The following is a 27,147-nucleotide window of genomic DNA, read 5'->3' as shown; positions in this document are numbered from 1 at the left end:
AAAGTGTTTTTGTAAGGGTTGCTTATGTTAAAAAAATGCTGCAAAAGAATCTTAACAGAGTTCTGAATTTGAACTGTGCCAGAGTCAGGTGAATAGATGTGATGTAATTCTATAACCAGCTGAAGGATGGAACTCTGACAGCAGCAGTTTGTTGTTTGTTTTTGTTTTTCTTTGGAACCTGATATAAAATATATATCTTAGTTATCACAGTAGTAGTTAGTTGTTCATCAGTGAGTTGTACAGTTCAGTAATGTAGAGTATCTCATTTTGCCTTTTGGAAGTGAGCATCTCAGCAGTACATCTTGCCTTGTGATATTAAAGGAGTTAACTAGGGACAGTTTCTCTTTATTTTAGTTAAGAAAAGTAAAGTAAGATTAGTTTAGTATTATTTCGTTTTCTGCATATGAGATTCTATCCAACTGTGTTATTTTATATTTCCTGTGACTAAAAACTCTGATGTTTATTGTAAATAAATATTAAGCATTTCCTGTTTTTCTATTTTTATTATTCATTATTAAATATTTTTATACATTTTCATTGTGGCTGGTCTTTTATTGAATATTTTAATATCTTGCTTATTTCAGTATCACTGTGGCCATTCCAAAACCCTTACTGCTTCGGTCATACTATACCATTTTTATCAGTATTAATTTGACACAGTATACTTGGTTATCCCTTTGTAAGAGCCTTACAGTATTTGGCTGGTGACAGCAATCAATCCTGTGGTCTGGAGACAGAGAACACAGATGGTGAACCTGTGTCAGCCTTTCCCAGTTGTGTATATGTGTGTGCATGTGAAAAATAAGACATTCAAGTGTGTGTGCCAAATACTTGGAACTGGGACACAGTGCTCCAAGGTGGGTCTTGTTTGGGATCTGGAGAAACAGAGTCTCCAGTCCTACTGGAGTGTGTTCCCTGTGTGTTCTAAGGGGAAACTGTGTTGGATGCAGAGAGATGCATTTGAAATATTGTGTAAATCCATTCCTGCTATGTATTTTAGTGATGGTCTCTCACCGGTGTCAGTGGTAAGGACTGAGGCTCCTTCATTAATGGCCTGGGGTAAAGAGGGGCCATCACAACATATTCATAACTTACTAAAAACTTCAACTAGGAAGCTCACAGAATTGTTAAAATGTGTTACCTTATACATGTCCCTTTGATTAATTAATATGAGTCAGTATCATTTGCCATAGACATCAGATAAAAAATTGTTGATACTGAATGTGTGACAGATCGTTTCAAGGTTGAACTTTTTAAGACTCAAATTGACTAATGTTCTTTATAATGATATACAATTGAGAGGCACTCAAGAAAATCAACCATAAAGTATATCAGATAGCCAAAATTTTTTTCCAGCTGATACTTCAAACTGTAACAACAAATATTAATAAAACCATACAGACCACTCAAAACATCATGGTTAGATTCAAAAATAATTTACGAAGCACATTTTATGTTTTTAAAATCATATCTCTGGTTATATTAAAACATGGCTTAGCATATCAATCCAAGCTGTTTTATAATTTCAGACATTAACCTATAAAAAAAATTTGACTTTGGAGTGCTAGAGTAATATAACGGTTAGAGCTGCTGCATCCCAGCACTTAGTTCTCGGCTATGATTCCCAGCTGGGGTGCCTTCTATGCAGAGTCTGCATAAACCTCTAATGTCCAAAAAGGTTTCTGCGTGGTTCTCTGTTTTCTTCCACATCTCAAAGACATGAGGGCTTATGAAATGATGATGCTCCAAACTAGGTGCACATATGAATAATGTACATGCATACCACTCATCTTCTTTGCTCAAGACTTCAGAGCAAAGATAATGGATGGGAGATCAAAGGTCCGGAATCAGAAATGGTTTTAAAATGTTACTCTGATTCACTTAAAAAGTTAATGTATGTATTTTTTAAATAATAAGATGTAAGAAACTCTTAATGGCTTACTTACTAACTGACTGATTTACCAGAATTTTATGAAGGATATGCCAAAAGTTCAAGGCAAAATCCAGGACATTATGGAAAACCTGACAGATATATATATATATATATATATATATATATATATATATATATATGCACACACACACAGACACACACACACACACACACACACACATAGATATAGATAGCTATTAAGTGAAAAATATACACATTTTGAAGGATGTAGACAAAACAAAAGCATTAATAATAATTGGACGGAAACATTGTTATAGTAAAATGACACAAGGTGGGATTTATAATATCCTACTCCAATATACTTCATTCTAATTCCTGTCCTCAAAACAGTCTTGCATTGGAGTAACTTTTGGAAACTTGAGAAAGGTGTTACATGCTCCAATTTTATTTTTGTTAGCTTCTGTGAGATCTTTAATGACCGCCTGACATGATAAAATCAGGTGAAACTTGTACTAATGCTTCTTTAAAAGACAGCACCCTAGACAAATACCTGCCCCTTAATTTGACTAAAAGGCTCAGCATTAAAAGATCTATTTTAACATTAAAGATAGTAATTGACCACACAATCTGTTGATGTTCCAGCATCACAGGTAAGTGTGAAATCTTAGTATGCTGACATTTGAGAGAACATTTTAGATTGTACAGTGTGTGTGCTATAGTCTCCCCCTTTTCCTGCTAATAGGTAATGTGAGCACTAAAACTACCAGCACTCATGACTGGGACAAACTAGCTAAGGGTATGGATGCAGAACAGAATTAAAGTAATGTTTGTATGTCCTTGCTGAACATCTAACTTTGGATTCTATTTCCTTTTGATTCTTCTTTCGCTTAGTGGGGGTCCTTTGGGATGTTCATTAGGGCAGAGGTGGCTACTGATGGACTTGAAGTGCATAATGAGGGAAACAGTTAAGAAGAATACACAAGGAGATACAGAACAATGGGTCGGAAAGATGATAGCTGCTTATGCAATGTAGGAAACACAGAAGAAGGTATACAGTTATTGTAAATTCTGTTTCCTTCAACTTTCATGTGACAGGCTTTACAGATGACTATTTCAGAATATGTACAACAAGCCCCTCTGAGGAATGCTGTCTTCCCTGTGGAAGGTGAGTTCCTCAGCACTATGTAAGTGACACATAGTGAGAATGAATTTAAGCCATTTTTTTTGTTATTATTGTGGGCTCCTATTAAATTGGCTTACCCCCCCCAAGAGGATGAGGCAAGATCATAGGCTAAGCCAAGATGTCATGCAGAGCAGTACAAGAAAAATGGGCTTCTACTTAACAGAAAACAAAAGTTATGTACTTACTATAATGACAGATCTCTATTGTCCTAGTTTCACCTGGTTCAATGTGTAGGTTGTCCAATCTAGTCACATCCGACCTTGGTGCCTTATACCACAGTATTGGATCCAAGAGCTCTGATCGATCCCCTACCCACAATTCCCTCCTCCAAGCTGATTTACCTCAGATTGAGTTTGCTGACTGATTTCAAAGGGTCTCTGATAACTGCAAGAAGGAATAAAGAAATGTAAATTGGCAACATTATCCACTATGGAAAGAAAGTGGAACAAGAGGCAGATAGGGTCCCATAAAGATCTGATCGAGCCTCAGAAGATGTAAAATGATAATTTGGAAGTGGGAAAACAAGGAAGGAATGAGGGAAGATAAATAAGATGAAAATAGGACAACACAGATTTATCGTTATGGTAAGTACATCACTTTTCTGATGTTGTCTGTTTTTGTCTGATTGAATATATGGGACATGTTCTCACTCTACCTAAACTGGACTGGGTGGACTCAAGGAATGATATTCCTGAAAATGGCAGAGCCAAAGGATGTGAGCTGTAGAGTGCACATCCGACTTGTAATGCGATGTAAAGGTATGAGCTGCTGAGAAAGCTGCTGTTGCATACATGTCACTGATAGGTACACTCTTTGCAAATGCTGTTGAAATTGCCATTGCTCTGGTAAACTGAGTGTTAGGTTTAGACTGTAAAGGCAGCCCTCTTGCCTTATAAACAAAGGAAATGCAATCTGCTAGCTACCTAGAAAGCATAACTTTTGATACATGTTGTGCTAGTTTAGTCTTGGAAAAAGATACAAATAACTGGCCTGATTTTCTAATGTCTTTAGTATTATGTAAATAAAGCCTGAGTTGTCTATGGACATCTAAAGTACGGAGGATGGGTTCTCCTTTGTTAGCAAAATTTGGAAATAATATAGGCAATCAATTTGTTGATTCACGTTTGATTCTGATGGCATCTTAGGAAGGAAGGAGGGATTTGTTTTCAATGAAACTCTGTCCTTGTGGAAAAAATGGTGGCTTGCATGAAAGATCATGAAGTTTGGAAACTTGTTTTGCTGACATAATGGCAATCGGAAAAATAGGCTTCCAAAAGAGGAATTTTAAATCTGTTAATGCTGCTGGTTCAGTGGGTTTTGGGGTCCAAGACTGTAGCAAAATTGTAAAGTCCCACAGTGGAACTGGATCCCAAACAGGTGGTCTTAATAAAAATGTTCCCTTAAGAAAAGCTTTGGTCACCTTAAGAGATACAATAGAAGAATCATTATGTCCTAGGTAAAAATCTGAAATGGCATCCATCTGGACTTTGACCATAGAGAAACTGGAACCTCACATAAAAAGATCAGAAAGAAAATCCAGTATCACTGCTAGAGTGGCTGAGAAAGGGTTTAAGTCCTTCAAAGATGCCCAAATAGCAAATCTTTCCCATTTGCTTTTGTAAAAGTTTTTGGTTGATTCCTCCTGTATGGAAGAAATTTTGTGGACTACAGGGGAAGAAAGCTTGGCATCTCTGGTTATCATTAAAATTGTTCAAAGCATGCAGTTAGTTTTAGGGACTGGAGATCTGGTAGAGGTATCCCAGATGGGTGACTGATCATACCCAGAATTGCATCTAGTAACCATAGTAGGTACAGTAGATGGGGCCAAAGAAAGAGGAACCATGACTGCCGAGGCCAAAAGGGGGCAATGAGGATAACTCTGGTCAAGCACTTCATGGCTTTCTGAATGAACTTCATGAAAAGAGGAATTTGTGAAAATGTGCAAAGGAGAAATAGAGGCCAGAAATGGACCAGAGCATCTCTATATGACTGTACTTGTGGAGGGATGAGTGTAAAATAACCGCTGCATTTATTATTGAGATAAGAAGCAAAGAGAATGCAGCAAAGTTGGCCTCAGTAGCTGAAAATCTCCACTGCCACCATTTGTTTGAGAGACCACTCATAAGGTAATATGATATTCCTGCTCAACCTGTCTGCTAATATATTAGACATCCCAGGAATCTGTGTTGCTACTAGAAAGCAGTTTGAAGACATTGCCTACTGCTAAACTCATATGGTCTCTCGGCAAAGAGAGTACAAACATGTTTCACCTTGCTTGTTGAAGTACCACACTGCTGCCACATTGTCTGTATGAAATTAAATCATACCCTTGGGTAGAAGGCCCTGAAAAGCCTGCAATGTTAGGAGGAGTGCTCTCATCTCCAAGACACTGATGTGAAGTTTGTCCACTATTGATGACCACTCCCCTTGACTGTCTTCTCTTCAAAGTGCCCTCCCCACCATAAAAGGGAGGCGTCTATGGTGAATGGAGCCCTGAGAGTAGGTGGACAAAAAGGTTTGCCCTGTACCAATGAGAGAAATGTGATCTACCAACTTATGTGACTTGTGCATATTTGAGAAAGTTGCACTCTGGTATTATGGGAGTGAAGTTTCTTTGACCATTTGTACTGCCAATGTCCACTAATGAACTCTCATGTGATATCTTGCTAATGAAACTAGAGTAATAGTACATGCCATCTGGTCGAGAAAATGTAGTAAGAGTCTTGCCTGCAGATGTAAATGTTACATCACCTAAACATGCTACAAACCTTAATGACTGAACTCTGACAAGGGGGAAGTTTGCAATTTGTAGAACTGTATCTATATGGCACACTATAAATTCTATATTCTGTGCTGGATGTAGATTACTTTTCTTGTGATTGACTGATATTCCCAATTTGTTTGCAAAAGTGAGGAGGAACATTTGATGTTGTAGTAGTAGATGCATGGAGGCAGCAGTAGCAGCGAGCTGTCTAAATATGGGAAGACCTGGATCCCTTACAGTCAGAGATGAATTGGTATTACTGCAATAATCTTGGTGAACACCCTGAGGACTGTGTTGAGACTGAATGGCAGTGCCCCTAGCCAGAAATGGAGAAATCTTCTGAAGAGCCTTTGGACCTTGACATGGCAGTAGGTGTTCAGGAGATCAATACAGCACATTCAATCATCCTTTCTCAATAGAGGTAAAATGGACAGTACTGTGCTCATCCAGAACGTTGTCTGTTTGGCATACTGATTTAGATTGCTGAGATCCAATATTGGTCTCAGATCTCCTGACTTTTTTTGGAACTAAAAAGAACCCGGAATAGACTCTGGATCCAAAACGGTCTGGGCAGACCATCTGGATGATTCTTTTGTTTAGCAACTTGAAAATTCTGTTGCTATGGCTGCCGATTGATTGGGTTGCATATTGGGAATCTTCAGTCTCTTCTATGGGGAAGCCAAAAAGAGTATGGTATAACCTCTTGTTATTATCCTTAGCACACAAAAAAATTCAGAAGGTAAGGTTTGCTAGCCTATAAGGTATAAGCATAAGCATCCCTGCCTGCCTGCAGAATGCATCAGTCAGGCACCCATTCAGGGACACTGGTAAAGTTTCTCAATAAAGGGCCACAGAAATGTTGATTCTGAGGTCTGCTTCTTCCTCTCAGGTGATGTCCATTTGGCTTGCCTCGACCTCTGCCTCAGGAAGGTCTATCTCCAGGAATGTCCTGGTAAAAACCTTGGGATTTTTTGAACCACAGCTTTCTACCTCCTCTTTGATTCCTGGAAAAAGATCTCTGAGGAGTAGAAAAATGCATTCCAATGGCAGACAAGGTCTTACCATCCTGCTCACTCCTTGTAAGTGTTTCTTTTACTTAAGACGCAAACAAGGTTTGATAAAGGATGTCTTGAAGCTTTGCTCAAAATCGCATAGCTACATCCAGGCATGACGCTGCATGTTAATGACTGTACCAGCTGCTCTTGATGTACCATCAGCTGCATTAGATAGCAGCTGCATGGTTACTTTTGAGATAGACTGCAGGGTAGACATTTGGATGCCTACTGTCTTTTGGACGTCTGTAGGAAAACTACCCAAAAGAGACGTGGAAAGCTTTTTGATCAAGTCTCTTTGGAAATGTGTGTGGTGTGCTAGATAGTTCAGTGCTCAAAGTGCAAAGGTCACTGAAGCACAGGCCCATTTTCCTAGTCTGTCCAATGTCTTCCACTCTCTGTTAGGGTGACGGACAGAGATAATTTCCGCATATAGTTACTTCTTTGTGGGTACTGCTACCACCATGGCATCTACAGAGGGGGGTCCTTTGATCACTGTTTCCTATCTTCTGGGGCAACCAACATTTTGACGAACTTTTTTGGAATATGATCTGCCACATCAGGTCCCTTTCAAGCCTTCAGAGTGATAAGATCTATTAAGGCATCAGGAGGTGGGACAATCCAGGATGTTGATGGACAAGACCCAAAAGCTTCAGGTAACACAGACTCATCAGAAGAAGGGCTTCTGTGGACAACCCCTCCCTGCTTGATCAATTCCAGAATATCCCCAAAGGAGACACCCTCATGGGGGGGGGGTCTTGGGAATCTTCTCCATCATTTAAGTCCATGTCTTCAGTGACGCACTTGGGAGAAGAGTCTAGATGTTTCTTTTTGTATGTCCTTTTCCAGGAGATGAATCTCAGGGGCTCTCTGGTGAAGGCACCTCAGAGTCAGATGGGGAGCTCGAACACTGAGCTGCCTCGAAGCTAGTGAGGTCCATCTGTCCCTGTTCATCCCAAATGAGAGGAAAAATTTACAGGATCCATTGGGAGTAAGGATGGATCCAAATCCATATTATGTACCAGTCTCCTTAGTCCAGCCAAAGACCTCTCCACAGTTTTGAATGCCAACTCAACTACTAGAGCCAAGAAGAAACTACCTCTATCAGCAGAGTCAGTAGGCTTTCTGACTTCAAAAGAGGTCAGCTCTGAGAAAGACTTCGGAGTCGAGCTGTCTACAGCCATAGCAATAATGGGATGAAAAGCTTTGAAATTTTGGAGTTGCCTTCACCATTAGAGCTCTAACCCTGATGCTCTAGATCCAGGACTCTTCTCAACATGTAGGCACCAATGTCAAGAGACAGTAAAGGGAAGATGTCAAAGCCAACATCGCTAGGGCTATAAGATCTGATGCTGGTGCAGCAGAGTGGTTAGGACTTATAATCTCAAGAAAGATTGATTGGTGCCAAAAGGCCCATTCCTGGTCCCAGGAGGACCCCTATCTGAATCTGTGTCCTCAGGAATTTCCTCATCATACAGTTGGCGTCCATCTCATTTAGACTTCTGGTGGATCGACCAGGCCTTGAAAAAGAAGCTACAGATGCTGGTCTTGATGGTATTTTTTGTTGAAGTATAGGTGAGTGATGTCTGAGGCTGACTGCCCCAGTGAAAAGGTAGGCTAAAAGGAGGAGTGCAGATCCGAGTTGCAGCTGGATCTGACTGTCTTGACAACTTAGGTGCCGGACCCAGGACAAAGTTTGCATCTGGAGACCTTTTCTTTGATTTTTCTACCCTCTCTTCTTTTCTATTCTCTACTTGTTTGTCTTTATGTTTGTCTTTAGATCTTTCTCTTTCTTTTCTTTTTTGGATTTTTTCTCTTTCTCCATCTTTTTTATCCAAAGAAGGAGAGGTGGAAGGTACCTTTGCATCAGAGGACATTTTGGAACCTGTCTGATGGGGAAGTAAGCCTTTGAGAATACATTTATCCCTGCTGCCTTGACATTCTCTAGTACCAAATGTAGCAAAGATACTGCAGCTATCCTGCAAGTGGGAAGGACTTAGGCAATAAACACAGGAGAAAATGGAGGCCTCGGGGAGGGTAATATTGTGTCCACAGTCTGGACAGCTTTTGAAACTAGTGGACTCTTTAGACATTAGAACAAACTTACTACACTCATAAAATTTACAGTAACAAACTTCACTACGTATACGACTGAACAATTAGGAAAAAACTGTACATGCATATACACACACACACACACACACACACACACATATATATATATATATATATATATATATATATATATATATATATATATATATATATACATATGGTTCCCCTTTATAATCTCAAAATACTGAAATCTCAAACTTCAATATCTCGAGACCATAAAGGCGAATTTTTAAAATAGTGAAAGTGCATAATCGTGAATTTGAATATCTCAAATTTGCGGTTATGGCTTTGCGCTATGTTATGTGCGGTGTATTGTGTGGATGGTGTCCAGTGTAGTGTGTGGATTTAGGTGCAATTTAAGGTAAGTGAGTGTTTTGTAAGGGTTTTGGGTGGGAGATTGGATGTACGTGAGTGTGTTTGTAAGTTGTGCATGAGGGTTAGGGTAGGCAGGTGAAAGTATGAGTGTGTAAGTGTTGGATCCATTGGTGTGTGTGTGTGTGTGTGTGTGTGTGTGTGTGTGTGTGTGTGTGTGTGTGTGTGTGTGTGTGAGGAACTGTAAAATGTCTGGGTGTGAATTTGCTGTCTTTTTCTGTTTGTGCGATCTCGGAGTTAGTATATATTACTGGGGGGATGGGGGCAGCCCCCACATGGGGGGGTGCAGGGGGGCTTGTTCCCCTGCTTATATGCTGTGTAGGTGTGTTGATTTGTGTTATTGTGTTTGCGTTTGTTTTGTTGTTTGATTTTTTTGTAGTGTGGGTAAGATGGTGTACGTGTTGTGTGGTGTATGGTGTTTTAAGGTTCGCGATTTTGTGTTTCGCGGTTTTGGTGTTTTGGGATTTTGAGCGTTCGCCTTTATGGTTTCGAGATACTGAAATTCGAGATTTCAGTACTTTGAGATTATAAAGGGGAACCATATAAATTAATACATACATATATGTGTGTGTGTGTGTATGTGTGTGTGTGAGATTATATCAAACCTACTAGATAGTTCCATCACAGCACATTAGAAAACATTTTCTAAAAGCAGCTATCTAAAATATTTAACAGTCTATCTATAATAATCCTTAAACTATAGGAAAGTACTAACAACTATTCAAAAACAGGAGTAAAGATTTTTGTCAAAATTAGCTTACACTTACAGTGAGGACACATCTGGTCTAACAGGCTGCAAATGAGATGTGAGATAAATCAGCTGGAAGGAGGGAATTGCGGGTAGGGATAAGTCAGAACTCTCAGATTCAATACTATGGTATAAGATGCCGAGGTTGGATATGGCCAAATCTGACAACCCGCATGTTGAATCAGACGAAAATAGACATCAGATCCAATGCTCCCACAATCCTCAAAATTCTCACAGTGAAATCAGAAAATGAAGGTGTGCTTCCTCATAACATAAATAAATGTTCCCATAATAAACCAAATGCCCACAGTGCAACCAGAAGGAGAAGCAGAAACAAATGTTCCCACAACCCCCCAAACTCCCACAGTGTAATCAGAAGGTGAAAGTGTGCTTCCTCTTAAAAGAAACAAATGCTCCCACAATCCTCAAAACTCCCACAGTGCAATCAGAGGGTGCACTTATTTTGCATCTTAACACATAGGTAACAGCAAAACTTTTTCCACTTGTCTGCTGGGTACTGTTGACAGATTCTGCTAACTATAGCCCAAAAACTTTGCTTGTAGGACAGAATGTAAGCCTATTATGCAAGGAAGCTCAGCAACAGCAACATTAAGAAAAGGCTTCTCCTAAGAAAACTGAACTCTCTGAGACTTTACTAGAAATCTCCGTAAGAGCTTGCAGACATCACTGGAATTTAAAGGAAAGGGTAAGCCATGGTACGTAGTGATCCTTTGAATGTACACTACCTGTAATGGTAGGGATGCAGGGCACAAGAGATTTCTGGAAAATAATAAATATGACAAGACCAAGAAGAATTGTAAAAAATACTATCAGATCTGTCTATTTTATTCAGTACTTTCCACATAATCACTGTGAATAGGCCCCTACAAGTAAACACTTCAACCACCATGATCACCAAATTCTTATAAAGCTCACTGCAATACTTTAGTAACTGTGCACTATAGACGTGTGGGGAATCTGTACTGTACTACATCTGTAAGTGTGCACTGTAGACATGTGTGGGCAGCCTGTACTGCACTACTTTGGCATTTTGTGCACTACAAACACGTGGAGGAGCCTATACTACACTACAGATGTGTAGGGAGGCTGTACCACACTCATAGCTCTCAATCTCTTACAGCAAGAAATCTGGACAAAGTCACACATAATGTGGGGGGGAGACAAAGGACAAAATTAGGGGCACTTTTTAAATACTGCTCTTACAGATTTAGAAAGTTGATAGAATAACAGGTTTTCTATTAGCATGAATTTTCTGAAGGATATGAAGTATGAAACTCGTATGTCTGCTATTAATTCCTGACTTCAGTCCTCAATGATTTGCCAGAAAACCACAATTTTATGAGAAACAGACCAAAAATATGAGGAAAGAATCTGGACAGTCTACAAAATTCTGGACAGTTGAGAGATATGACCATACTACATTGGTGAGTGAGCAGTAGAGAATGGGTGGGGAGCCTAAACCTCACTACTTTGGTAAGTGTGCACTACAGACATGTGGGGAGCCCCTCCTGTACTACTTTAGTAAATGTGCACTACAGACATGTGTGGGGTGCCTGTACTGCACTACTTTGGTAAATATGGACTACAGACATGTGAGGAGCCTGTAGTTTGAAAACTGCACACTACAGATATATGAGGTCTGACTGTACTGCAGTGCTTTAGTAAGTGTGCACTACAGACAAGTGGAGAACCTGTACTACACTACTTTGGTAAGTGTGTACTGCTGACATGTGTGGGGAGTCTACTGCGGTACTTTGATAAATGCACACTACAGAAATATGGGAATCCTGTACTGCACTACTTTGGTAAGTGTGCATTAAAGATGTGTGGGGAGCCTGTTGACATGAAGTGTATAACTGCTGCTTTACCTTTACGTAATTCCAAGATAAGGGTGCAGTGGCTGTGGAATAGAAGAGAGGTGGTAAGGTGCTGCCTTTTCTCTTTACCTGTAAGAGGTGCTTTGGAAAGCCAGTAACTTTTGTGCAGCACATTTCCGCCATTCTACAGAACAGTGAGAAATACTGTAACTACCACAAGCCGTCATTATTTGCAGGCAACAAACTTGCAGCTGGAAACTCGTGTTTTGCAGCATGCAAGGGTTGTCATGCATGCTCACTCTCACATGTTCATGCATGGTGCAGCAGCCATGTGAAAGACTGCAGCCACCACCCAAACATAGCCAAGCTTTAGTAATGTTAAGTGCAGAAGCCATGGGATATGTCAGAATGGATGGGAGGTTTGCTGTCAGGTTTAGGGTCTGACTGAGGGATTTAGTCTTAGGGTTAGATAATGGGGTTTGGGATTAGGTTTACAGAGCAAAATGAGAATTTAGGTTTAGGGAACAGGAAGTTAGTTTAGGGTTAAGAAGCAGTCCAGTACTTTAGATTTAGGGAGTGGGAGGGAAATTTAAGCTTAGGGAAGAGGAGAAGAATTTAGGATTAGGGAGTGTGATGAGACTTTATGATTACAGATCAATGAAGGAATTTATTATTTATTCATTTCTCTTTAGTTTCAGGGAAGTTCCAACTGGGGTTTATCCTATTTTCATTGGAGCCCCAGGGAAAAAAGCTCCACATATTAGGCAAGTACATTTAAAGACAAAAAAAAAATGACATTTTGTAAAATACATTGAATTTACATGAAAACACAATTATATGAATACATCTAAAACACATTAAATAACATACATTAGCCTATGAATGTAAGGAAATACATTTTACAAAGTAGTTGACTACAGAAAAATTACATAGGTAGACAGTGTGTGCACTATGTAATGTGCTTATCAGATGAAAGTACACAGAAGGGTAGCAAAGGCAGCCAAGGCATTTAGCAGGAGGTAAAACTTAAGAGGGCAAGCAAATAATTATATGAAACATTAGGTAGATTAAGGTAAAGAACTTTTATAGACCTGTATTAAAGAACATAGAGATAGTGGTAGTTTCTTGGGAAATGGAAGTTTTATAGGAAAGAATGTAGGTACAGGGTGGAGTAGCAGTCTGTAGACGAATAGTCTAAATGACAGTTGTGGGAGAATATACAGTGAGAATTCTTAGTAACAGAGGTATAAAGTTACATGCATAAGATTAGGGTACAGAAAGGTTAAGTAAACGGAGTGATGGTAGAGTTTAGGATGAGTACAGGGGTTGAGTACATGGGGTAGCCTGGGGTAGTACAGGGGTTGAGCACATGGGGTAGCCTGGGGTAGTGAATTTAGGTTTAGAGAGTGGGAGGGGAGTCAAATGGCAGGAACTCAGGGGAATTTAAGTTTAGGGAGCAAGCAGAGTTTTAGGTTTAGGATTAGGAAGTGAGGAGTTGTAGTGTCAAGTGGCACAACTGGTAGAACACTTGCTTTTGGCGCAGAAGACTGTGGTTCAATTCCCATAACAGGTAGGTGGATTGATGACAGTGCAGTGCAGTATAAGGGGGCTGCTGAACTTCTGAGTGTTTCACCCTTCAGATGAGAGGTTAAACTGATGTCTCATCTGCTTGAGTTTGGGGTAGCTAAGATGGATGTAAAGGATTCCATGGCACCTATCAAAAAGAGTAGGGGAAGTTACATAATGCCCTGGTCAAATTTCCCCTAGTACCACCTTGGGTCTCTCCTGAAAAGAGGCTACATGCTTAGTGAGACTAACCCTGTCAACAAAAGATAAATACAAATACAATTCAGTTTAGGGTTAGGGACCAGGTTGGAGTTAGGGTTCTGGGGGATTTATGTAGGATCAGGCAAGTGAGAGGTAGGGCACTTACTGTTTACAGCAAGCAGCAACAAGCAAGTCAAACTCAGTCAAGAGCTAACAGGATGTGAGCACTTGTAGTACCCCAAAATGTCTTACTCTTTAAAGATGGAGAGTTTGTCTATGCTATTTTATCTTATTACCCCATAATCAGAATCCATACACCTAGGGACATTTCAACAACTAAGATCACATCATCCCATCAATCACAATATTATCTTGGTGATAAGTTAATACAGTGTCATAAGAACCATAGTTGGTGCCTGGTGCTGCTCCTCAATCTAAATCTATAGCCTCAACTGTAAGTTGAGGTGCAAAAAAAAAATAGATCTGTGATTATCCAACTGGTAATCAAACTCTGCAGCCAGCCAGATCAAGTTTCTGCACTCCATCCCTCAAGTCCAACCTCAGAAAAATAAAAGCTTGCACACAAAGCGCTGAAGTGCTTTAGTATCAAAATTAATTTCTGTACTGGCATTCAAAAATGAAAAATGCCGGTAGAGAAATGAATATTGGTATTAAACTAATGATCAATTGGCATCTTCCGATCCTAAGACTTTGTGTCTGATGCCACTGCTCTCTTTGTCTCACTGTACCGATTCTACTGAGTACTTTCTGTGAGGTGTGTCTTTTTTTCAACGTTACATCAGGGGGTTAAAATAGTATCTTAAGATCTTACAGTAATACAGTGCTTGCCACCAAGCTAACACTGCTATTTTTCAGTTTTGTTTGCTATTACAGGTCAACACGAATTCTGTATTCTAAAGATAGATCATACAAGATTTTTTGGCATGTACTAGTTGCTTATGCTTACAGTATACCTTATACAATACATGACAAGTAAACATTTTTCCAGTTTAACTCATCTTTCAGAAGGACAGCAGCAGGGTGTTACCAGAGAACTCTTGCAGCACTCTGCATAAAACAGGAAATACACTTCTCTTAACTCATTCAGTCATGAACAGTAAGAGGGTAAGTAATCCTTCCTGAAGTCTTCCAAGGCAGGGAGTCACATGCTTCCTGAGAACTTTTCCCCAAAATCCTATACTGAAAACATACTGCACAAGATTTGCAATATCTGAAAAATTATGCGAGTTTCAAAAAATGTGAAATATGAAAGCTCTTTGGCAAACAGTGGGCTACACAGTTAGTGTTAACATCTAAGGTCTGTTAGTTGGTGCTGATTTCATATATGAAACAAAATGCTTTTTTATCTGCCAAAAAATACTAATGCTGTTGTCAAACAAAAAGTTATATCTCTAACTGTGTGTGATAGAAACAATATATCAATCGGGGTATGTTTGACAGTTTTCCAGTAATGTATGACAAGGGGGTAGTATGTCACTGTTTTGTGACTGTCAAAATTATGCAAACTTACGCATATATTTTCACAGCATTTCAAAACAATATTAATCTACAAAAAACGTACATGTTAGATGGCAAGTATCAGTGATAACATTGTGAGTCTTAACATTCTGTAAAAGATGGCATAGTTTCTTTACTTGTAGATTACACAGCTTTAATTAAATGACTGTAAGCCATGGGCACTTTTCTAGTAATCATAACAGTTTTATCAAATATTTGTATCTCAGAATATCTTCATGTTGCCATTATGTTTACTGTCATTTTTTACTAACACCCACTGCTTGCATACACCACCCTAACATAACAGTATCACGCTCCAGTTTGCATTTTAATGTAAACATGGAAATATCTAATAATTTTCATGACTTTTTGCAAACACTACTTAATAACTTAATAGCTCTGTAAATCCCATGGTGACAGTTTCATTAAGAATGCTTAACAAATCACAGGATCTCCTAGGTGCTACCTTGCTGCCTTAATTTTAGGCCTGTACCAGAACTTTGAAAATATTCATAGTATTCTCATTTCAGGAGTATAGGGATGTCTTCTAAGAGGGTGCATGTACTCTTTCAGGATACACAAGAACTACACTTTTCTGATGACTATACTCCAGTAGGAAGAAATTAGTTAAGAAAATTAAAATGAATTAAAGAAAAAAATGTTCACAGTATTTCTGTCTCTAAACAAGTTTGCTGTAAAGACAAAATTAAAATATTTAACTTAATGGATTACTTTTTCTTTCAAAGCCATAACTTACCTGCGTTCATGTCCAAATATCCGTTCCACTTCCTCTCTTCCAGGGCTACGCATTCGAATCCTCATTCCTAGGTACCTTTTTTCCTGTTCACAGGTCTCCATGCTACTGATACGCTTGGGTTTGGGAAGGTCAGCTAGGATTGTGTAGTCTCGCCTCAGTCTCCCTTGGCCCTTCTGGAGATCAGCGCTAGTCTCAGAATCTAGTGAGCTCATAGACGAAGTCAGCCTCCCGCTACTCATTAGATTGTTACTGGATGATTCATTCCGCAATGGTGAGCGACTGCGCAGAGTGGCACCACTAGCCTCACTGCTTCTGCGATGAGGTGAAGAAGAGCGATCTGGTTCTGACTTGCTACGTTCCAAAGAAAAATAGCCACTTTCCACACGATTCTTTCTCCAGGCTTCATGTCGTCCTTCATCAGTTATGCTGGTGTCTGTTAAATCATTTACAAAATTTCTCTGTTTATTGTTGCTATATTTACAACTCCATGGTATACTTGTCAGTTTTCAACTAGTGCATAAAAAGCAAGCAATATATTCTATAAAAAGGATATAATTTAACTTAAGATTAACTCATTTAATTAATGTACTTGTTTGCTTGTTTCCTTGTTTGCTTTGTTGACCAGGGATGTCTAACTGGACTAACATCTATTGACAATGGAGGGCTGATGAGAAAAGCTCCAGATAGTACAAATACTACAGTGCAAAATTATACACAAATTAAGAAGTACTAATACCACTGGTGGGAAGATGGTGGGAACAAATAAACACAGGGAAATAAAAATGTTGCCATATGTTTTACTATTATAATTCACCACATCTGAAATGTCATACTACAAAGGACAGGCAGAAAGAAAAACAATGCTGCTGCCACAGGAAGAAAAGATGCACAGAACACTGAGGCATTACAAAATGCAATGAGAATATGTAGAACAAGTGCAAGTGATCTCTCAGGGTAAAAAGAAGTTACAATGTTTAAGTTCCAGGGTCCTGCTTTTAAATTGTGCATGCTATCACAATTTATAAAGGTAAACATATTAAAAAAGACGCCACAGAGCAAATATTCAGTTAAATAAGGCTTCACTATCCAGCCACTGAATAACACAGCAACTTCACATTCAACAGCATTAACGTGTCACAGATAGTTCTGCTGCATTTTTACAGATCTAACTATAGAATATGCAATTTATTCATTATAACTCCCCCGCCATAATCTCCAGTCATAAACAGAGTATAAAGCATGGCTTTACTGCTACCATTTACACTGAGAACTACATGCACAAAACAAAGGCATTTAATGTCCACCTCAGTCTTTGTACAAGTGTCAAAAAACAAGTATAGGAAGCTACCAAGTCAGAAATTGTCCCTAATACCGCATTAACTTGTCCTGATGACACTTTGGAGTGACCAGTTTTCTAACTTACCCTTAGCAGCAACATACTGACATTCATTTTTAGTGTTTGGTTGTTACTGTAGCCAGACAATGGAATAACAGTACCACACATTATCATCACATGATGCAAACTGACAAAGGTTTCCTCTTGGCATTCTTTTAAAGGGAAGCAAACAAAATCCTGAGTCACTGTGGCACAGACTGTAGTAGCCAGATTTAAAAAAAAGAAAACAAACAATGCTGACATGAAAAATTCTTATTAATAATGCTTTTTGTTACAAAAAAGTATCCCTATCCAGACTAAGAACTTTCCTCTTGAAGGCTATAGTGTAGAAAGAAAGCTGAACATTTTCCTCTAGACTCACTATGGTTTCCAGTCTCCTGCCTAATCAAGTCCCAATCCACATGTTTTAACACTGTGGAGTATCCAGCCAAAAGCACCACCATTCTCAGTAACACGAGCGGTGCACTTAATACACTCATGCCACTGATTCATAAAATAAAGAAAACTCTTCTCTTGAAACCCAAAATGTTGTTTTAGTATAGTAAAAGTAAATACAATCCACCCAACAACTACACTATCCCAGCTCATGCTGATACGTAATGACACTGTGAGTGCTCAGTCTCTCATTGCCATCTGTTCCAGCAGTCACAGTGGTTGGTGGCCTACCTGTCAGCTTCATCCATCACTGAAATAATGGTTAAAGTTCTGGTTGAATTGTACATACAGCATTAATTTATTAGCAAAATTCCACATTTACCATTTGCCTAGCTCCATTCAATCCAATAACCATATGTGATAAAATGGGGGTGTCCCCCGTGTCACCTGTCTATGTCCCATTTGCCACACTAGTGATTGCTTGATGTTGCAGTGTCATTTGTTTCTGAAACAAAGAAAGCTATTCTACTGAAACATGCATCCTGACAATAAGAGATTTGTATCAAGGCCATAATCCCTGTCCTAGTGATGACATACACATCTACATCACTGCAAAGCCTGCAGCACTCCCACAACATCTATGCATGCACACTATCTCATATGCAGGACAGGAGCTACCAAAACTAGCTTGTTCAATCACAGTATATAGCTCTCCCTTCACCAGCTTCTGCTTCCATGCCCTGAAACTTCTGTCTCACTGCAATGAGCTGGGAGCGACCTCCCTCCCCCAAGATAAGTACCACTCATACTTCCTGCCAGTGCAATCACTCACTCAAGTGACTAACTAAACTCAAGTCACCTAGTGTATAGTTCAGGCTTTAACCCTCTGTCACTGGCTTGACAGACTAACCTCCGTATCATCTCCTCCAATATTCCAGCCAATAAACTAGCAAAGATTTGTCCCTGAAATTGGATGCTAGAGGACTGGATTATCCCTCCCCTCATTTGTTTTTGTTATTAACATTGGTAACTTTTTAATATGATTTAGTCAGCCTCCCCAGCTGCATGCTCAAAGACATCCCACAACACTCTTGATAGCTCCTCTTCACTTAGTTTTAAAAACTTACCATGAACTCAACCTTCCTGTTATCAAATCTAGCACTAGTCAACACTATGCTGTATCTGTAACTTAAAAAACAGTTAATACAGATGCCCTTAAAGACTAATGGAAGAGGCATTCAGACAGAGGTAATATACTACAGCAGTTTACAGCAGACTGAAGAAATGAGCGTCAAATCATGCACTGCTCCCACTCTGCTGAGCTCCCTCTAATCACATGCTGCCATTATATGACAACCCTAATTTTTTAGAAATAACCAAATACTTCTCAATTAAGCATACAGTACAAAACATCCTAGCAGTACGCACATCTCATGTTAAACGCAGTTCAGGTGGTAAAATCTAACATGAACATTCACAGTAGTTTTACTGAACTGCAAGTCTGAGCACTGATTTTAACTAGCTTTCAAGAATGCAAATGTTTTATAACTATCACTTCCACAAGTAACAGATTTTGCAGGTGAGTGTACTATTGGCAAGTACCACTGATTTCAACTTTGGAAAATAGAGTGCAATAGTTTGATCATTGACCTGCAAATTGTTTATGCCACATTTAGGAAGTACCTGCCTCACCAACTAAACTCAGATTTAACAAGTCATCCTGGTGTCTGTTGTCATTTCTGTAGCAGTGGTTATACTCTGTAGAAAGGGAAAGTCAGAACTATTTCAAATTGCTTCTGTCTGCAGCATTCTGTAGTTCTCTAAGTAGTTTGCATATGTCTTGTGTTTCTTCTGTAGATCCTGTTTACTTAACCTTGTACACAGTAAGACCTAATGAAATCTGCTCCTGAAAGTACTATACATTCCATTAAATGTGTACTTCTAAATTCTTGATCCATCACTTGTGTGGCCATTCTTTGCACTTTTTTAAGTAAAAAAAAAAAAAAGATCTGCAGTTCCATTAGAGTTTCTCCTCACTTTGCTTTTCTTATAACAGTATAGTAGTAGACTGCATGCTATTTTATATTAAGAGTGAGAACAAAGTTGTTTATTTTGACCTAAGAAGTCTACCTGTTAGAAGTGAAGATGGATAACTGTCACTGGAATTCAAACGTATCAATTTCTCCATGAAATCATTTATTGTCCTGACCTTGTGCTCAACCTTTCCAGTGCTTTGAGGATAAATAGGGATTGAAATCATGTCTAAACTTCCACAATTTCTCAGACAAATGAGAATTCATGGCTTACAAACTATGGATCGTTGTCAGTGATTACTTATTCTGGTAGCTCATATTCTAGAAAAATGTACTTAAGGACCACTAAACTTTTAGAACAATGACTTCGGCAACAGAAAGTAGAATGGGCTGTCGCCAAGCTTAGGGAGCCTATGACATGGAAGGTAAGAAGAGATCCTGTAGAGGTATTAGAAATATTAAGGAAATTCTATTAAAGTCTGTATAAAGCAGAAAAATATGGAAAACAAGAAAAGCTACAAATGGCAAAGTTTATGGAAGAATTAAATATGTCAAGGTTAGAGGTAGATGAGGCTCTCCTCCTAACAGGATAGGAGGAGATGACATAAAAATTGCAATGTATAACTAATCTACTTGAAAGTACCCAGGAACAGATGGTATTCCTGTAGAAGTTTGGAAGCTAGGAGGGAAAAAAATGATAAAGATCTGGAAGGTTCTATTTATCAGTATTTTAAGTGGAGGAGAAGTAGCCACATCCTGGAAGCAAGCAGTGGTGGCTGTAATACCTAAAGAGGGTAAAGACCCATCACATCCAGCTTCATACAGGCTCATTTCAATACTAAACCATGATTATAAAGTATTCATGTCTATAATGGCTATAAGAATGGCAAAAATAATGCCAAAATTGACAGATATGGTTCAATGTGTTTTTTGTGGGGAAGAGGAGGCAAACATCTGACAACATTAACCGAACATTGATGATCCAGATGGAAGAAGAATGTAAAAAAATACAATTGTTGTTGGTGGGTCTTGATGCAGAGAAAGCATTTGACAGAGTAACCTGGGACTTTATGAGCAGGGCAATGGAAGCATTTGCATTTCCTGAAAAAAATTATAAGGTTGATTAGGAGGATATATGAGGGATCGGAGGCAAAAATTAAAGTGGGTGGGGTCCTTTCTGATAATTTCTGCTTGAGCAGAGGAATCAGGCAGGGGTGTCCTCTTTACCCTTCGCTATTTGCATTATATTTACAACCATTGCTAAAGAAAATAAGGGAGTTAGAAATTCAAGAATATAATTGTATAGTAGTCAAGAAAAGCTGTCTCTATTTGCAGATGATATAATTTTATACCTTACAAAACCAGAAAGAGATATTACAGTGTTGTGGAACATTTTGAGACAGTTTCAAAAATTTTCTGGATACAAAATGAATGAAGCTAAAACAAGGGCAATAGTGGTAAATTATGTACCGCATATGAATTGGTTCAGCAATGTTCATATTTATGGGGAAATGATAAAATGAAGTATTTAGGAGTATGGATTACAATGATTCTTGTGTGGCAACTAAGAATACGTGGGAAGACACTAAACAAAAGATGATATAAAAACTGAGAATATAGAAGCTTTTTTATATGGATATGGATAGTAAGATACAAGCAGTTAAAATGTTTTAGTCCCATTAATGTTATACACAGGTTAGGCATATTTCTATCAGCCAGAGACGTTGTGGATAGCAATTAAGAAAGAACTGAAGGACTTCATCTGGAAGGGGAAGAGTCAAGTGGGATAAGTTGATTCTTCCAATAGAGCAGGGCAGACTGGGATTACCCGATTTTAAGGGGTATTTCAGAGCTACACAGTTAAGGCTCCTATACATAGCACAAGCAGAAAACTATAATTCAATGTGGAAAAAGATTATGATGAACCAATGGGGAATCTTAAGAAACAAGGAGATACTGGGATTTTGGATGCAGGCCTTTAAGGAGAATAACAATAATCACACAGAATATTATAATTATAAAGCAGCAAAAAGCATCCTAAGAACTAAGCCAACACATGAATGGAGAAAGGAGATTCTGCCTATAGGAATGGCTGCAACCAGAGGAACAGATAATATGCAAGAGGGGGCTGGAATTTATTGGAGAAAACTGGCAAAGGAACCAAGATATTGGAAGCAAATAACTAGAAAGGAAAAAGTAATAGAATGGGAAGATGCCAATAATTTATTTGGACTGCAGGTTAGAGATTGCCTTCCCTATTAAGGATTAATATCACTGTATAGGCAAAAAAAGAAAAAAATAGGGGGTCCTAAAAGAAAGACCAGCACTGGTAGAGTTTTTAATAGAATCTAGAACATAAGCTGCCATTAAAAAGGGAATAATTAGTAGAGTATATACAATATTGCATAATGACTATAAAAAACAATCAGAGAATGTTAGAAAGGATTAGGAAGAGAGATTGGATAAGCAATTCACAAAGAAACACTCTAGAAGATTTAGGATTCTTTTAGGAAATGTTTACGTAGATATTTTTACACCTTAAATACACTCCTGAGAATTTTTCCTCAGGTAGTCAGCAAATGTTGGAGGTGTAATGGGGAAGAAAGAGGTTATTGAGAACATATTTTCTGGAAGTGTGGTGAGTTGGCAGACTTTAAGGATTCCCTGCGGTATGTACTGTCACAGATGCTGGGTGGGCAGATTGGTGTGACAAGAGAGATGATTTTTCTGAGCTATAATACAGAATCTGAACTGCTTAGACATGGTAAGGCCTTGCTGTGTCTAATTATGGTAGCTGCCAAAAAACAATTACTTGAAAATGGAAATAATAATCTAAACCAACTGTAGTAGAAGTAGTGAATATAGTAAGAGAAACAAAACAACTGGAACTGAGATCTTTAGAAAAGGGTCAGAGCAAACTACAAAGGAAAAAATGAGAATTGTGGGAACAATAAATACAGAGGAGGAATGAGGTTTAAAAGCAGGCAGGACTTAAATGAGCTGTGGAATGTTTGACTGAAAATGATTGGGTAGATAAGTGATGCACAATGTTTGCAACAGGGAGTGTGTCAGTATGGTTTGTGATATAAAATGCTTGCAACTAGTTGTGTCGGTGTGGTTTGTTTTCATTTACATAAATGTATGACTGCCTATGTCATAAGTGATGGTTTAATAAAGATGTTTCTTGTTTAAAAAGAAGGGCAAGAATTGAATAATATATGTAATGTTGCTTAGGTTATATGATATGTAGCAATATATGTGAAGCATAATGTTTGTAAAGATGTACTTGTTAATATAGTTGATTACTTTTACATAAATTTAAATTTGCCTATGTCACAAATGTTATTTCAATAAAGTTGTTAAAAAATCTTCTTAATGACAGTTGCGACAATTTGACTTGTGTCTTTTCAGCAATACAGATTCAGGAAATGTAGCAGAACAGTCAAGACACAACTCAAAATTAAGTTTTTCTGCTGAAACAAGGCTACACTAAACTTCATCCATGGCAAAGTCAGAATATTAGGAGGGATAGGTTACTCTTTCTGATTTTAGTTTTCCTATAGACCACAAATGTCAGTTTCTAACAATCTGTATTATCACTCTGTCACTCCAGGCCATAGATTTGATTCATGGATTTTTCCATGCATGTTCTATTGATTGTGAGGAAATGATGACTCTGTCTCCTTTAAAGACTATGTGATCTTGCATTATCTGGCCTTCCAGAAATACTAACGTTATAAAGCAGTTGAAGATCATAACCACTCTCAGTAAGGATTTCGACAGCCTGCAGCTTTGCAAATGATACACAGCCTAGGGCAGCACCTGCAACTGTCATAAAACAAATATTCCTCTCACTTCTGTAGATATGCCTTCATAATGTTTCTGCCATGCACATAACATTTACCGGACCGGTCGGTCATTTGCAGATCATGCTTCTGTAACTGGCTGCAATGACAGTAACATCCTCTGGCGTCTTGTAGGTGATGCATGTACTACTTTTTAAAATGCTCCATACTGTTTTATTATTTGAATCTACACTGATGCTTTTACCTTGAACATGGTCATATCATTTCTGACATTCAAACACTACAGAAAACATCTCTTTTACAGCATTATAAAGAAGACCTTGACTAATATACATCTGGTCTAAATCTACCTGCAAAATAGTACTTTGTGATATCATAACATATGACTGTACATGCTGAAGTTACCAGATATTTCAACATTTTGAAGATGTTTTCCTTGGCTAAAACTATTTTATATCACTTTCCAGAAATGTCTTTAATGGCACTGTCACATCTATGAAGTTTTTATTTTGCACATTCACGATTGCCTACACTTGATCAGAATCCTGTTCCTTATGATGACAAAAATATAGCTCACTGTACTTGAGTGAAGTTACACAGATTTGGTACTTGATTCTGTTCAGCTACAAGCCTTTCTGCCTCAGCTTGTGAAATAGATTAATCAAAATTGATTATGTTCCAGCATAGCTGCACCCCAGACCAAATTGTCAGCAGCAATGCTCAGTACGTCCTCGATCCCTTCTATGTTTCCAACAGGTTTTTGAAATACTTCTGAAGCCACTGAGATTTTAAATGGTAACCTCAGAAACCTGTATCTGTCTACAAAAGTACTGCAGATGCACAACTTAGGGCTAAACATTTAGTTTCGCTTGACAGAGCCATTGGTTTGCATAAACACAAAGAAATACTTATATTGTTACTAATATTATTTCTATTGCCTGAAGTGGTGTCACATTTTGAGCTAGTTATTTAAATCTTTAGGATTTATGCAGATCTCAGCTTGTCTTGGTTGATTACTATCACCATACTGTTTGCCTATTCAGTAGACTCAGTGTGTACTGCTACGACTGCCTTGGCTACCATGTACCTCAGTTCTTGCTCATTCCTGCGTTTGAGCACAAAGGAAACTCTTGTCAGAGCAAGAATTACAGGTATTGTATCATGAAAACTCTTAGTCATATATACCAAGCAGACAATCCAAGCCTTCAAATAAATCACAGCATTTTTTTCAAAGCATCGTCCATATCCTCTTATGCAAGTCACCTTGGTTGCAAATGATTTACTGCATTCATTGCCTTATGCTTCTGTACCTACAGTGAAACACTGGTCACAAAAAACATGCTTTTGATTCTGATGGTGCCACCAGCATTATTGTTACAAAAAGCATGTTTTAGCAAGGAATTGAACAGTCTAACATCAAAAATGGTATCTGAATGTATCAGTGTTCTTGCTTACATATTATGCAGGGGATCACATTCTTTATGACTTTATAGACATCCTGTAGGACTCTGTAAAGTATAGCTGTGTAAGTTAATTAAAACTTACCAAAAGAGTAGATGTTCAAATGATCACTGATGCAGTAGTCTTAGCTAAATAGGTTATATTCTGCTAAAACAGATGGCCAGCTTCCAAAGCTTCAAAGACCCTTCCATAAATCCAAACTGTCAGGTAGGTCAAGCTGAGCTCAGTAAAACATAAATTTGGGTGCAAAACCCTTCAAATCATTCCTGCCAGCAGAGAGAGGGGAGACTGATCGCTGAAAGGACAATGCTAGGAACAAGAAAAAAATAAATGTCCACACCTTGGTATAAAAATAAATAAAAAAACAAGGGGATGGAGAGAGAGAATGGCTACTGCAGCAATGATAATTAGAACATCTGCTGTTATGGTTTTACTTACACTCATCATATTGATCAGTACTGTACCAGCCTTAGCTGTATGGGTAGATTACCTTTGCTAACTAAATTTAGGATGTGGAAGGAGAAGGGTCCAGGAGCTTCAAAGCCTGATCTAGACCCTGGGATGGAATCAAGCTTAAAGTGCTTTGTAAACGTATGTAAAGAGAACCAAGTAGCAGCTTCTAGAATACTTCTAGAATCTGGTCCTCTCCAAAAAGCCATAGATGAACCCAAGACCTTGTTACAGTGGGCTTTGACCTTGCCTGGAATAGTTCTGTTATGCTAAGTATAAAAAAATAATATCATTAGGCAACCATTTGGAAACAGTCTGTTTTGACACGGGTTGTCCCTTCTTCTTACCTTCACAAGAAATAAACAACTGATCTAAAGATATGAAATATTTAGTTCTTTCAAGATAGCACCTGAGTCATCTGTGGACATTGAAGGTATGGAGTACCCTTCTCCCTCAAAATGGGGATATGGGTAGTCTGGCTTAAAGTAAACTCAGATATCACTTTATGCATAAAAAAAGGAACAGATCTCAAAGAAACACTGTCCCTATGGAAGATGAGATAGGGTTGACTCACTATAAGCGCTTGCAACCTAGATACCCTTCTTGAAGAGGTCAGAGCAATCGATAAAACTGCCTTTCATGTTAAGAACCTCAAGTCAGTCAGCTTAGCTGGTTCAAATGGAGCAAGTGTTAGCTTCTCTAACACAAAATTAAGATCCAAAGGAGGGGCCACTGGCTTTCTTGGAGGCCTCTTATGCAAACCCCCTTTCAAGAGCATTTTGACATGAGATTGCATTGAAAGAGGAAGATCCATGGACAGTCATGCTGAAATTACCAGCAAATGAAATTTGATAGAGGAATAAGAAATGTCATAATATAGTAATTCGCACAAATATTACAGAACCTGAGAACAACCAGCCCATAATGGGTGCTGGTTATGTTGTAAACCTTTTTCATTTCCTTATATATGATTTTCTAGTAGCAGACTTTCTTGCCTCCATTAGTATCTGCTGCACATCCTCTAAAAGTAATTAAGACCCTATCATCCATGCAGTCAACTGAAGTTCTTGGATGTCAGGGAGTTATCAAACAGTTCTTGTGAGAGTAGATCCAATCTGTGAGGAAGTTTGTGGTAACTGCCCCTGACCATTTCCAAAAGAAGGGAAAACCATGGTTGAGTGAGCTAGAAGGGATTTACCACAACAATCTCGGGAGATTCTTTCTAAATCTTGAGAAGTACCCTGCATGTTAGCGGAAAGAGTGGGAAAGCATAAACAAACATTTCTGTCCACGGAAAAGAAAAGGCATCTCTCTTCCAGGCCTTCTTGATTGGAGTCCTGGAACAGAATCTTGCCAACTGACTGTTCAGAGAGGAGCGAAGGAGATCTACTTGAGGAACTCCTTACAGACGGACCAAATCTTGGAAGACCCCACGATCTAGTTTCCATTCATGAGGGTCTGCCCTGGTCCTGCTCAGTTTGTCTGCCACATAATTTTGCTCTGAGTAAGTAGGATGCCTGTAGAGTTAGATTGTGTGACTTGGTTCCTCCCTTTGCTTGTTGATGTACCACATGACTGTGGTATTATCTTGTAGCAACTTAAAGAGGTCCCAGGGACC

General features: G+C 38.6%; 1 protein-coding gene across 2 annotated transcripts in view; it reads right to left on the bottom strand.

Moving 5' to 3' along the window:
• Positions 1-27,147, bottom strand: part of LOC122799515 (TRIO and F-actin binding protein) — a 3,126,988-nt gene that overhangs the window by 2,292,253 nt on the left and 807,588 nt on the right. For both annotated transcript variants that reach the window (XM_044068636.1, XM_044068645.1), the window contains exon 7: positions 16,009-16,441. In XM_044068636.1, the coding sequence (XP_043924571.1) occupies positions 16,009-16,441 (433 nt within the window). The remainder of the gene's footprint in view (positions 1-16,008; positions 16,442-27,147) is intronic.

This window comes from Protopterus annectens, chromosome 1.part0, assembly GCF_019279795.1.
Source record: "Protopterus annectens isolate FY-2018-M chromosome 1.part0, PAN1.0, whole genome shotgun sequence".
Classification (NCBI taxonomy): domain Eukaryota; kingdom Metazoa; phylum Chordata; order Ceratodontiformes; family Protopteridae; genus Protopterus; species Protopterus annectens.
This window is presented reverse-complemented; position numbering and strand designations above follow the sequence as displayed.